This window comes from Delphinapterus leucas, chromosome 13 (genome assembly GCF_059928025.1).
Source record: "Delphinapterus leucas isolate spDelLeu-1000000601 "Yukka" chromosome 13, BTC_Dleu_Yukka2, whole genome shotgun sequence".
NCBI lineage: Eukaryota > Metazoa > Chordata > Mammalia > Artiodactyla > Monodontidae > Delphinapterus > Delphinapterus leucas.
Genome location: NC_143141.1, coordinates 68,735,883 through 68,749,002, shown reverse-complemented (window position 1 = coordinate 68,749,002; position 13,120 = coordinate 68,735,883). Strand labels below are relative to the sequence as shown.

General features: G+C 34.5%; 1 protein-coding gene across 14 annotated transcripts in view; it reads left to right on the top strand.

Annotated features, from left to right (window-relative positions):
* BIRC6 (baculoviral IAP repeat containing 6) overlaps positions 1-13,120 on the top strand; it is a 245,498-nt gene that overhangs the window by 102,670 nt on the left and 129,708 nt on the right. For 12 of the 14 annotated variants that reach the window (XR_016395304.1, XR_016395305.1, XM_089922371.1 and 9 more), the window contains 9 exons: positions 177-314; positions 1,718-1,845; positions 4,920-5,051; positions 5,851-6,066; positions 6,899-7,082; positions 7,706-7,861; positions 9,242-9,375; positions 10,020-10,173; positions 12,594-12,710. Coding sequence is in view for 12 of the 14 variants with exons in the window: in XM_089922371.1 (XP_089778497.1) it covers positions 177-314; positions 1,718-1,845; positions 4,920-5,051; positions 5,851-6,066; positions 6,899-7,082; positions 7,706-7,861; positions 9,242-9,375; positions 10,020-10,173; positions 12,594-12,710 (1,359 nt within the window). In the remaining 2 variants the exon portion in view is untranslated. The remainder of the gene's footprint in view (positions 1-176; positions 315-1,717; positions 1,846-4,919; positions 5,052-5,850; positions 6,067-6,898; positions 7,083-7,705; positions 7,862-9,241; positions 9,376-10,019; positions 10,174-12,593; positions 12,711-13,120) is intronic. The other 2 variants (XM_022574123.3, XM_089922369.1) reach the window with 1 other exon arrangement.

Here is a 13,120-nt window from a genome sequence, read left to right as displayed (position 1 = left end):
TTCATTTTTGGCCATAGGTTTCAGTTTTGAGGCTTACTATAAATAAATATTAGTGTTCATAATTATATGGTGTGTTTTGGATTTATAAAATGTCTTAATTTTATAATTATTTTATCAGATTTCATTAGGATTCTTAGAGTCCCCTGATTATTTTTTCTCCTCACATTTCTATTCAGGAGTACTAGATATTCCCATGATCAGTTGGGTTGTTATGCTGGTGTCCAGGTTGCTGGATTATGTGGCAACTGTAGAAGACGAAGCAGCAGCTGCAAAGAAACCTTTGAATGGTAAAGACAGGGAGAGGTTTATGACAGGTATCAGAAGTTTATAATAATCTGTTGGTGGGGATTTTGAGTGACTACCCAGTTTTTCCAGAACTGGCATTGGCCTGGAGATTCCAGCTGTATGTAATTTATGTAAAATATTAACTTTACTAGGAATAACATACATATAGGTGAAGTTTATAAAAAGGAAATCTGTGAAGAGTTATTGTATTTAGTTTAGTATATCATTCCATTTACTATTATAAAATGTTTCTACTAATTAACTACAAATGACTTTTATGCTTAGATATAGAAATTCTCAGATTTTTGTGAGTTGTAATCTTTCTCCATAAGCTTAAAGCATAGAAAATTTTTTAAATGAAAGACAAAGTGCAAGACAAATTTTCTTCTCCTCTTCCAAGTTAACAAGACTTTATGAAGTAGCTACATCTAATATGTAAATACAGATAGTAAGTGCCTTAAAACTTAGAATTTTATACATTGTTAGGATTATAATATTAAAAAAAGATCACTTGAGATGTTTTATAGGTATAAGATGTTACAGAAAATCCTGAATGAACTTTTTGGCCAGCCCAATGAATCAGTTGTTTATGGTACACATTATGTTTGAGAATAGGGTGGGGAATTCTTTTCATGTACAGGGAATATTTTTAACAAATGCTATATGTCTCAGTTATAGGATGTAGAATTAAGACACAATTAAATACAACTACCTGTAAAGTTGGAATGTAACAGATGGTATGGGAGGAGTTAGTTTTTATTTACAGTATTCATGTATTATGGAAATACATTAGTAGAAGACATTTTTTTAGGGCTTGAAGAATTTGAATTGACTTGACAAAAGGATAATAGAAAACAGAAAAAGATGTCATTAGGTTAAGTAGACATGAAAAAATCATTGAGGATGGTTAAAGTATGGGATTAAGCCTGAACTGAGCAGAGTGACAAGGAATAATCTGGACACATTCCAAAATGAGAATAAGTAGAGCTACACAGCATGTTTTTTAAACTATCCAACTTTATTTTTGCAGTCATTAAATCAGATTATTGAGCATCCCTTTTTTTGGGTCCCTGTACAAAAAGCATGTGAGTTCAAAATAGGCAATAGTGAGCATTTTGTTGTTGCTAAAGTTGAGCGACATTATCAAAGTTGTGTTGTACAGAGATCAATTTTAAACAGTTGTGGAGAAAGTTGGCTGTTAATGAAAGGATTGGAGGCAGAGAGAACTGTGGTCTTAAAGTCATTTAGGATCTAGGTTAACTTTTCTAAGGTCAGATGTTCTTAGCAATTTCTTTACGATGGTTTCCTTAATTTTTAAAAAAATTGCTCTGTCCTTATTGACACATTTATCATTTTATGTTTTCTGGGTGTGAATAGTACTTTAAAATCACATTTAACAGGATTATTAATACAACTTTTCCTTGCCCTGTAGGTAACCAGTGGAGTTTTATTAATAATAATCTGCACACCCAGAACATAAATAGGTCTTCCAAAGGCAGCAGTAGCCTTGATAGATTATATTCCAGAAAAATAAGAAAGCAGCTAGTTCATCATAAACAGGTAATTTTCAGTATTTTTTTTTTGTTTGGTTGGTTTGTTTTAATGTTTGAGACATTGCATGAGATAGACCTGCCATCAGACCTTAGGTATGATATTTAATGAACTAGTTAATTTAGGGAAATTATTTGACACGTTTGAGTCTGAGTTCCTTATTTGTAAGATGGCAACAATATGTAGTTTACAGATTTTTGGTAATGTCCTTTAAACTGTAGGGACATCCCTGGCGGTCCAGTGGTTAAGACTTCGCCTTCCAATGCAGGGGGTGTGGGTTTAATCCCTGGGAGCTGAGATCCCACATGCCTCACGGCCAAAAAACCAAAACATAAAAAAACAGAAGCAGTATTGTAACAAATTCAATAAAGACTTTAAAAATGGTACACATCAAAAAACAAAAAAACTGTCTACCTCTTCACATGTCTATTACTACCATTCTAAGTGCAGCCGTCATTTGCCTAGTCAGAAGGCCTATCTGCCTTGATTCTTTCTCAGTCCAATCCGTTTTTCATGCTGCCCGTACAGAGTTCTTTTAGATACAAACCTAATCATATCACTCCTTCTCTAAATTATTAGTGGTTTCCAGTTGAACTTTGGAGGACGGTCAAACTCCTTAACATAGCTTTAGTATCTCTGTCATCTGCCCATCTAACTTTCAGGTTTGAATTTTGGTCTAGCCATATTGAATGTGGGTTCCTGGACCACCTACACCAGTTTTTTCATCCAGGATTTTAATATGTGCTTATCCCCCATCCCTCCCCTCCTTCCCACCAACTACTGAATTTACTGTTTTGCTTGGATAATCTAACTTATTTTTCACATGTTAGTTTACATTCACTTCCTCAAAGACGTTTTCCCTGGTTTCTCAGTTATTATCCCATAAAATATGTTCCCCATGTACCCTATATTTTTCCTTTCATTATATTTATCATACTTTTTTGTTGGGATTCTTTTATTAACCTGAGTTTATAGCTGATGTCAGATTCTTATGAGCCAGTTCTTTATTTTAAAACGTGTCTTCCTCTTTGTCTTACAGTATATACAGGAATATATACTGTATCTTTGATACCCGGTATAGAGCCTAGTGTGTCATCTAAAAATATTTGTATAATTGATTTAAGATGAAATGAGATTTTATAAGAACGCCTTTAAGATCTGAAAGTTTGCGAAAGCTTTTGGGCTTTTTAAAAAATATGAACTCAGCAATAAATTATTTAGTTTTACTACTGAATTTTTCAGCTATGAGCAACTATTGGCCTTTTGCAAGAAAAATGATGTGAAGCTTTTCCCTCAACTCCTTTTTCCATTTGAGACTCCTAACTAATTTTAGGTGGTACTAATCATCACCTGAAATTTCAAATTCAGCTAAAATTTATCGAGCACTTAATGATTATATTTGCTGTATTTACTTTAGGATATGAAGATGGAAAACAAACCTAGAGAATGATCCAGTGGATTTTTCTTAGCAGTATTTTACTATTTTATGCTTTATTATAAAGGACATTTTTGGGACAGTTAGCAAAACTTAAAAGTGGGGTCTGGGGCTTCCCTGGTGGCACAGTGGTTGAGAGTCCGTCTGCCGATGCAGGGGATGCGGGTTCGTGCCCTGGTCCGGGAGGATCCCGCGTGCCACGGAGCAGCTGGGCCCGTGAGCCATGGCTGCTGGGCCTGCGCATCCGGAGCCTGTGCTCTGCAACAGGAGAGGCTGCAGCAGTGAGAGGCCCGCGTACCGCAAAAAAAAATGGGGTCTGAGGAATAGTTAGTTGTTAGTAGTGCATGGATGTTACTTCTTTGATTTTAGTGGTTGTATTATGGTTTGTAGGAGAAGGGTCTTGTTTCTAGGAAATACACATTAAAGTATTCAGGGGTGATTGGTCATCAGGTTGCCAACTTATTCTCAGATAGTTAGGGAAAAAATGTCTTTGTACAGCAGTATAAATTGTTGATTAAGATTATGGTTGTTTCAAAATAAAGATTATATTTTTTCTTGATTGCAGTTGTTGTATATGTTAATTGTAGAACTTTTGGAACAATTTTCTGAAAATACTGATTTGTTCTTCTCACATTCACATACCATGTATTGATTATTTAATACACGTGCATGCTGGTTTTAATTTATGATATATTTTTCTTCATATATGGAGATAACAGCCAAATGGATATTTCTTTATAATATAATGTTCTTTTTCTTGCTGATAACAAAAATATGTAGCAACAGTAGAAATTTAGGAACTATTCCTTGAAAAGGTAGATTAAGTTCTTAACTAAATTGTGCATTTATAATTATGGCTATAACGTTCTAGTGACTTTCTGTTTAGAGTAATGTTCTGCATAATGGATATACGGCAGAGTGGTTTTGTCATTCAGCAGATTTTCAAGGTCTTTCTAGGCAGAAATTTTTTTCTCCTTGTTGGTCTGTTTGTTCATTTCAACCTACTAGTTGTTGCCAGGCGTAGGGATGGGACAGATAGGATAGGAGGGAGGAGGGCGGGCAGCATAAGAGGACAACATGAGGAAACCTTGTGATGGTGATGGTGTACAGTATTAACTGTAGTGGTGGATACCTGAACCAACAAATTGGGTAAAGTGTACAAGAGGTCTCTGCATTATTTTTTAACAACTGCATGTGAATTTACAGTTACTGCAATAAACTTTTTAATTAATAAAAAACATAGACATACCAAAAAATGTTCTACTTTTGAAGATTCCCATAAAAGCCAAGCTAAGAATATTGTACAATAAAAGAATTTTCCCCATGTATTTAAAAATAATTCTTTTCCTCTGTTTAAAAAATACTCCATCAGTCAATCTCATTAGTGGCTTACATAAAAAAGTATTCCAGTTATTTCCCTTCTCCCATGGGTAAGAAATTGATTACTTCTTAATTACAACAGGGGGGGAGATCTTTTATTTGGAATTTGGAAGTGATTTTTAAAAAATCAGCAACATAGTTTAAACTAGATTTTTCAGAGAATTACTTATTCCATTAGTTTGATGTATGGATTCTGAGGAGTATAATAATTTACTTTGTTGTTTTTAACACTGTTAACTATAAGATAAACTTTTTTTTTTTTTTTAAGCAACTTAACTTACTAAAAGCAAAACAGAAGGCTTTGGTGGAACAGATGGAAAAAGAAAAAATACAAAGCAACAAAGGATCATCATATAAACTTCTGGTAGAGCAAGCCAAATTAAAGCAGGCGACCTCAAAGGTATGATCTTTACTTTTTAATGTAATTATCTTAGAAAAGTCACTCTCCCTTTTAGTATTTTAAGTTACTTGAATAGTTAAGTATTTTTAGTAATGATCAGGAAACTTTGTTATTCTCCTTATCAACAAAAATCTATTCTATGTACCTTTTTTGGGAAAGGTAGCTTTTAACTCAAGTAAATATATGATTAATGTGGGCTTAAAGTATTTTTCTAGTGTATTTCTTCTAAAGTGAATTGTGTTCCAGTAAATTGAAGATAAAAGGACTCAGGAAATATATGGTTTTCCTAATGTGTCCTTTATACGTAAAATTTTTAAAAATAATGATATATTTTTTAAATTTGGGGGATAACATTTATATGTAGCAACCAAGTTTACATATTGTGTTTCTGTAAATATGAAATTACAGTTACTCCATCAGAGTTTGAAATGAATTAATACTCTGTACTTAGTATATATAGGTTTCTTTACCATTCACCTTTTATGATTATATTTAGGATGTTTTGGTAATATTTATTTAAAATGTTAGATTTGACCTGATGTAGCCTTTCTATAGAATTTCACCTTTCTGATATTCTGTTATGTATCTGATACCTTATTTTAAAATAGGACATGAGGTATATTGGTCAGTATAGTTTTTAATAATCTTACTTTTTGAAGCTTATGGTTTGCCTAAAAATTTTGTTCTTTAGAAGTTGTAAGTTTTCTGAGTGAATATTTTCATTTCATAAATAAACTTTTACTGAAAGAATTTTCATTCAATAAACAGTGGTTTAAATATTGTAAATTTCTGTGTACAGCACTTTAAGGATTTAATTCGATTACGTCGGACAGCAGAGTGGTCTCGTTCTAACTTAGACACAGAAGTTACAACAACAAAGGAAAGCCCAGAGATAGAACCACTTCCATTTACCCTGGCCCATGAACGTTGTATTTCAGTAGTCCAGAAACTTGTCCTTTTTCTCCTCTCCATGGATTTTACATGCCATGCAGATCTCTTATTATTTGTTTGTAAGGTAAGTAAACGAATAGGCATAATTTATAATTATACAGACTTAGTAAGAGAAAGAAATAAGAAAAAATGCAGTTTTTAATTGATTTTTAAGAGAAATAAAAGTGCTTTCACTGGTTTTCCTTTTATGCAGTTTAGTTTTTTTTTTAATGTGCCTTGAAAGGTTTTAAAAATATTTTGGCACTTATTTCTTAGGAGACCTAATGTGTATATATATATATTTTTTGTGGTACGCGGGCCCCTCACTGTTGTGGCCTCTCTGGTTGCGGAGCACAGGCTCTGGACGCGCAGGCTCAGCGGCCATGGCTGACAGGCCCAGCCGCTCCACGGCATGTGGGATCTTCCCGGACCGGGGCATGAACCTGTGTCCCCTGCATCGGCAGGTGGACCCCCAACCACTGCGCCACCTGGGAAGCCCCTAATGTATATTTTTAACCTAGTTAAAACTAGATTAATGTAGATTTGAAATGTAAGTAATGTGGGTATGTCTATCTACAGCCTACCTTTTGTCTATTAGGATAGGAAATTATTATTATCAGGATAGGAAATCTACAAACGAGTGTCAGATTATAGCAATGAAGGGTGTATTAATGCCCTGAAAGCTTTCCTGTAGCATATTCATTGCTTATAGAAATTATTTTAAACTATTTAACTCAGGTTTTTACCTGGATTTTAATATTTGATCCATGAAATTACATTTCTTTTGCATTTACATCAAATAATTATTTTGACATCAAAAGCATATCTCATTGAAAGCAGTTACTTCAATGCTTTATTTTTGGAAAAAACATATTTAATTGCTATTTAAGTGTATGATTTTATAAAATGTATTACAGGTTCTTGCACGCATTGCGAATGCCACGAGGCCAACTATACATCTGTGTGAGATTGTGAATGAACCCCAACTGGAAAGACTGCTATTACTTTTGGTTGGAACTGACTTCAATAGAGGAGATATATCTTGGGGTGGTGCTTGGGCTCAATATTCCTTAACTTGTATGCTACAGGATATTTTAGCAGGTTTGTTAGGATTTATTTTTAATAAGGTATGTCAAAATTAGCTTGTTGCTGCTTGACTAATCTTTAAAGGAAACTGTGAGCTCCTCAAAAGTGTAAAATGTCTCTTTCATGTATGGCAGTAGCAGCCATTTAGAATTACTTTTGCGTTTAATTATGTTGACACTTGTAATAAATGCAAGTTTTTATGGAGGAGTTAGGTTACAGAGTACAGGGATATTGGAGCTAGTCAACTTCCTTGTTAATACCAGCAGTGGGCTGCTTCCTAATTCTTTATGTGCACTTGAGGAAGGTACTCCCTGCTCCTCAGTTTTTTATCTGTAAAATAAGGATAATAAAAGTATCTTTCTTATGAAGTTATTTTGATGAATAAGTGAGTTAATGTGTGTAAAGTGATTATAATAACTCCTTGTTCATATTGCACATTTTGTGTTTGCTATTAGTTAGCATTTGAGGGTAATGCAGTGAGCCCTAGCATTTCCTTGGGTAGGTGTGGACTCATTTGCCTCAGAATCTTTTGTGGTTGGTAGAGTACACATGCTGTTCTCAATACTGGATGAAAAACTATGTTTTGGATGTCTGTTTACTAATTACTAAAGCAGTTAGGATGCTCTTCTTACCTGCAGGAGAGTTGCTGGCTCCAGTAGCTGCAGAAGCCATGGAGGAAGGAACAGTGAGTGATGATGTAGGTGCAACAGCTGGTGACTCTGATGATGCCCTGCAGCAGTCTTCAGCTCAGTTGCTGGAAACTATAGATGAACCTTTGACACATGATATAACAGGTACATTCTTTAAATTTTTTACTTAAAATATCCGTAGCTCTTTTTTAAAAAAATGAAACATGTTTCAAAATTAAGAATATTAATGAAGTATAAAATTAAGTTTTATATTAGGTCTTTGGCCTTAGTAACCATATCAGTTATTTTCCTGATAAGTATATTTTGCTTTGATTCTCTGAATGCATATTAAAATAAAATGGTATCCTTTCACAGGGTCTGTGTTATCTTGATATGGTCTTATTTGGCTATGTTGAAAGAATTACAGCCTAGAAAACAGTTAAAGATACACAGTGGTAAAGATGGCAAGGCTCTTGTTCTCTTTTTCTTTTTTCTTTCTTTGTTTTCTGCCTTTTCAAAAACTATAATTTGTATCTTAGCGTGTGCAATCCTTTGTGATGTATTCCTTACTTTTGAAGACTGTTTTGCAATGCTGTGGTCATTTCATCTGTTTCATTCCTTAATCTTAGATTCTTTCATGATTTTATCCTTTCTGTCTGATAGTCCCTTTATCTGGAGTAGACTTTCTTCTCTAGTTTGCATGGTGAACTTCTTATCTAAGATTCCCATAAAGCATGCTCTCCTCCAAGAAGCTTTTTCCATTACCACCAGCAATGCTTGAGACTGCCGTCGGTGCTGCCTACAGTGCGGCCTACATTCTAGATTGTCTCTGATAGCACCTATTACGTTGTAGTTGGTTTAATTTCTGTAGTGTACCCTCACCTCTGAACCTCTGTTAATTTGTTGGAGGGTGGACATTTGTTTTATTAATCTTTATATACTCAGACCCTAATACAGGCTAGTATTTTCTTGGCATTCTATAAATATATGTTGAATAATAGAGGGTGGGAAGGGAAGGAAGATAAGAGTTGTAAGGCATAAAAGGCTAGTTAAAAATTTGGAGTCATCTGAGAGCAAAATCATTTCCAATTCATGATAGAAAAATAAGGTGAATAGCAGCCTTAAAACTGAAATCTTTGCTTTTCACTTTAATACCTGGTATTATTTCCTTAACTACTGGATGTAATATAATGAATTACATATTGGAGGCAATAAAATGAATAACATTGTTCATTCTAGAAATGGTTAATGATTATTTTTAACAACAAAGTTTATGTAACTTGATTCAACAAGGATTAATCATACGGTCTTTTCCCCTAGGAAGTCACATATTATTGCACTAGTGTTCTTAATTGTGTGTTATAGGGTGATATTTTTGCATACTTACGCTTAATTGTCAAGTATAAAAATTTAGAGATTTTTGTATCAGTAGAAATATGTATTATGTATAAGTAAATTAACTTTTTCTGTAATTAAAAGCAATATATTGGTTAAATTTTATGTTATGTACTCCACCAAAGAAAAATCACTTTCAATTATTTGAAGGTGCACCTCCTCTTTCCTCTTTGGAAAAAGATAAAGAAATTGATCTTGAGCTACTTCAGGATCTAATGGAAGTTGACATTGATCCTTTAGATATTGATTTGGAAAAGGATCCTCTTGCAGCCAAAGTTTTTAAGGTACGATATAGTAGAGTATTCTTTGCAATTAAAACCTTTCATCATATACTTCTGGTTTATTAATTACTTAAAAGACAAAAGTATACACCTAATATAACTCATTATTTAGCTTACTCAAAATTAAATTCCTCTAGGTACTATAGTAGATTTTTTATAGGACTAGTGGAATAGTATACGGAGGACTTACATCGTTTTATTAATATAGCCACTAACATTATCTTATATGATAATAAGAACCACTAATAAGCATGGGAGGTATGGTTATGGACTCTTGACATTTCAAGCAGCATTTAAGCTTATCCAAGTTGGGTTCATTGCAGAATCTACTTCTTTGTTAGCTGCGACTTTTTCTAAAGGAGATACCTCCCTAATACTTTATTTTGGTTCATTTTGTGTGTAAGAGATTTTATTAAAGATGCTAATTACCTCTCAGAGTCTAACAAATAAGGTTTTTTTAGATTTTGGGATAAAATGGAGAGAATATTATGAACCATTCCTTTAATCATTAAGATTATGTTTTAGAAATTTAAAGGGTAAGGAGAACGTTTATTTTGTAGCCCTGTTTGACTTTAGGTAATGTAAATAATATGTCACTCTTCGTGAAGAGGCAAAAATAAACCACAGTTTTTTCCTATTCTTTTAAGCCAATAAGCAGTACATGGTATGACTATTGGGGTGCTGATTATGGCACCTACAATTACAACCCATACATAGGAGGTCTTGGAATTCCTGTAGCAAAGCCACCAGCAAATACAGAGAAGAATGGATCACAGACAGTTAGTGTTTCAGTGTCTCAGGGTAAGTGTGTGTTCATATTTTAAGGCATAAGCTATTCTTAAAACAAGTCCTCAATTTATGTATTCTTTGTCTCCTGAGAATTTGATCCTGAGTGTTTGCTGAGAGGGTTTATTATTGCAGGGGTGCCGTGAGAGTGACTGTCATTCAGAGCTGTGTGTCAGTCAGTTTAGAAGAGCTGCTATTTATGGTCTAGTTTTTGTTTCTCAGAATAACACTTTGCAAAATATATTTGTGAGTTGTGTGGGTTTGCTGGTGGTTTTAATTAATTGTGCTTCCTTTTATTTTTATTGTTAATAATAAATTTATATTTTATCTGTAAACAGAAAGAAATCATGTTGAGTATTATTTTTGCACTCTTCTAGTCACAGAGTATATAACTTTTTTTAAAAAATAAAATCTTTTCTTAAATTTTGAAACAATCATACATTTACTGAAAAGTTGCAAGTTAATACAGAGAACATTTGTTATCCTGACCCATTTGGGAGTAAGTTGGTAATCTGATGTTTTTTTGTTTTATTTTGTTTGTTTTACAAAGCAGAACATTTCTTCTACATAAACACATCAGGAAGCACATTCCATCAAAATCAGGAAATTAACATTAGTAACTTTAAGACCCCATTCAGGTTTCAGCAGTTATGTCTAAATTATGCCCTTTATGCAAAATGATCCAGTACAAAATTGGTGGGGGTGGGGGGCCCACTCCCACACAGTTGGAACTCTGTGTGTAACTTTACAGTTGGCCCTCCGTCTCCAAGGTTTTGCATCCATGCATTCAACCAACTATGGATGGTGCATACATATTTGTTGAAAAAAGTCCATGTATAAGTGGACTCATGTGGCTCAAACTGTGTTGTTCAAGCATCAACCGTAATTATCATATCTCTTTAGTCTTATTCAGTCTGCCACACTTTGTCAGAGGTAACTTTCATGACCTTGGTGCTTTTGATGATTATAGGCCAGTTACTCAGTAGAATGTCCCTCAGTTTGGGTTTGTATGCTATTTCCTCACAATTAGATTGTGGTCATGTGTTTTTGGCATAAATATCAAGAAAGTGTACTGCTCAAGTTTTCTTACTGCATCCTATTAGGTGGCTCATGATTTTAATTTGGACCACTGCTGGTGGTTTTAAGTTTAATTACTTGATAAAGGAGATGTCTACCAATATTTTCCAGTGAAAAGTTATTCTTTTCCCTTTTGTAAGAAAATTTGGATGGGTTGGAGTGGCAGAATAATACTTGGAATCTATTCTTTCTTTAAAAAGTTATTATTTTATTCACTTAGTTTCGAATAGACCAGTGGTTTCCTATTTTATTCAGTGGGTTATAATTTGTTATCATTATTTTCATGTTTTTATTGAGGTAAATTCAAGAGATCATAAAATTTTCCATTTTAGCCTTTTTTTTTTTTTTTTTGCGGTACGCGGGCCTCTCACTGTTGTGGCCTCTCCCGTTGCAGAGGAGAGGCTCCAGGCGCGCAGGCTCAGCGCCTGTGGCTCATGGGCCCAGCCGCTGTGCGGCATGTGGGATCCTCCCGGACCGGGGCACAAACCCGTGTCCCCTGCATTGGCAGGTGGACCCTCAACCACTGCACCACCAGGGAAGCCCCATTTTAGCCATTTTTAAGTGTACAATTCTGTGGCATTAAGTACATTCGCAGTGTTGTCATTATTTATTTTGATGTTCGAAATGTCCCTGATTTGACCATGGTATCTCCTTTAATCTGGTCTCTGTCTTTTTGAAATGTCCTCATATTTCTTTGAACACTTCCCTGTTTTCTGGCATAACAAAATGCCCCAGGCTCATCATTTACTTTCCCTTCCCCAGACTGGGAATTAGCCACTTCATGAAGGAAAATGGTATTTCAAAACCTTTTAGTGGAGAAATGTGATTAAGAATTCAAGATTTGACTGCTAGATAGACTTGCTGTTAATTTTTGGCTGTTCCACACTCTCTCTTGATGGAAAGATCTAGGGAGTGTGTACACACATTTGTGTTTATATTTATTTCGATATTTGTCTGTCTATCCATCTAGAATGCCGTGAGTCCGCATTGATATATCAGTTAATCTAACAGTAATCGACTCCATAAGCTTCATATTAGTTTTTTCCTTTTCCATATTTCTCTTTTCTCTGATAGTGAGGTACCTGATTCTCATTATTCTTAATTTATTTGCTTCCATTATCATTACTTCACTTACTTGATCTACCTCTCTTTATATATCTACTCTCCCATCTATAGCCTCCTTTGCACAGATGTTGTTACCTGCTGTAACTCTGATACCCCATGCCAGGTTGTTCTGATGTGAAGATACACTCCTCACCCTGTTTTGGGTTCAGATGTCAACATTTTATTGTAGGAAGTAGGACGTGAATAATAATTATCAAATAGGTTTTGTTTTTTCTTTTAATTGCTTTCTGTAGCCCTAGATGCTCGTCTAGAAGTTGGACTTGAACAACAAGCAGAACTTATGTTGAAAATGATGTCAACCCTAGAAGCAGATTCCATTTTACAGGCATTAACAAATACATCTCCTACCTGTGAGTAAAAGTCACCATTCTTAGAGAATTACCATGAACAGTTCATCTCCTGATTATTTTCAGGTGCACTCAGTAAGGATGGATTTTTAAATTCTCCCGTGCTAAGTTAGGAGGAAGTTGAGAAATAAGACAAAGGATTAATGAATCAGGAGAGCAGAGGGGGAACAAATTACCTCCATGTAGTGTTCATAAGTTCAGTCCAAAAACCCAAGTCATGTTTTTGTTGTGGTGGTGGTGTGCAGTTAATGAAATTCCTGGGGGAGCCTGCATAGCTAGCTGCCTGGGAGTTCGTTGCATTATATCCAAATTTATGATAAAGTGGGTTTCTTAATAGTAACATCTTTATCTTCCTTTAAGACCAAGATGGAAGACTTAGATAATGAAGATAGCCAAATGGGCCTGATTGAACT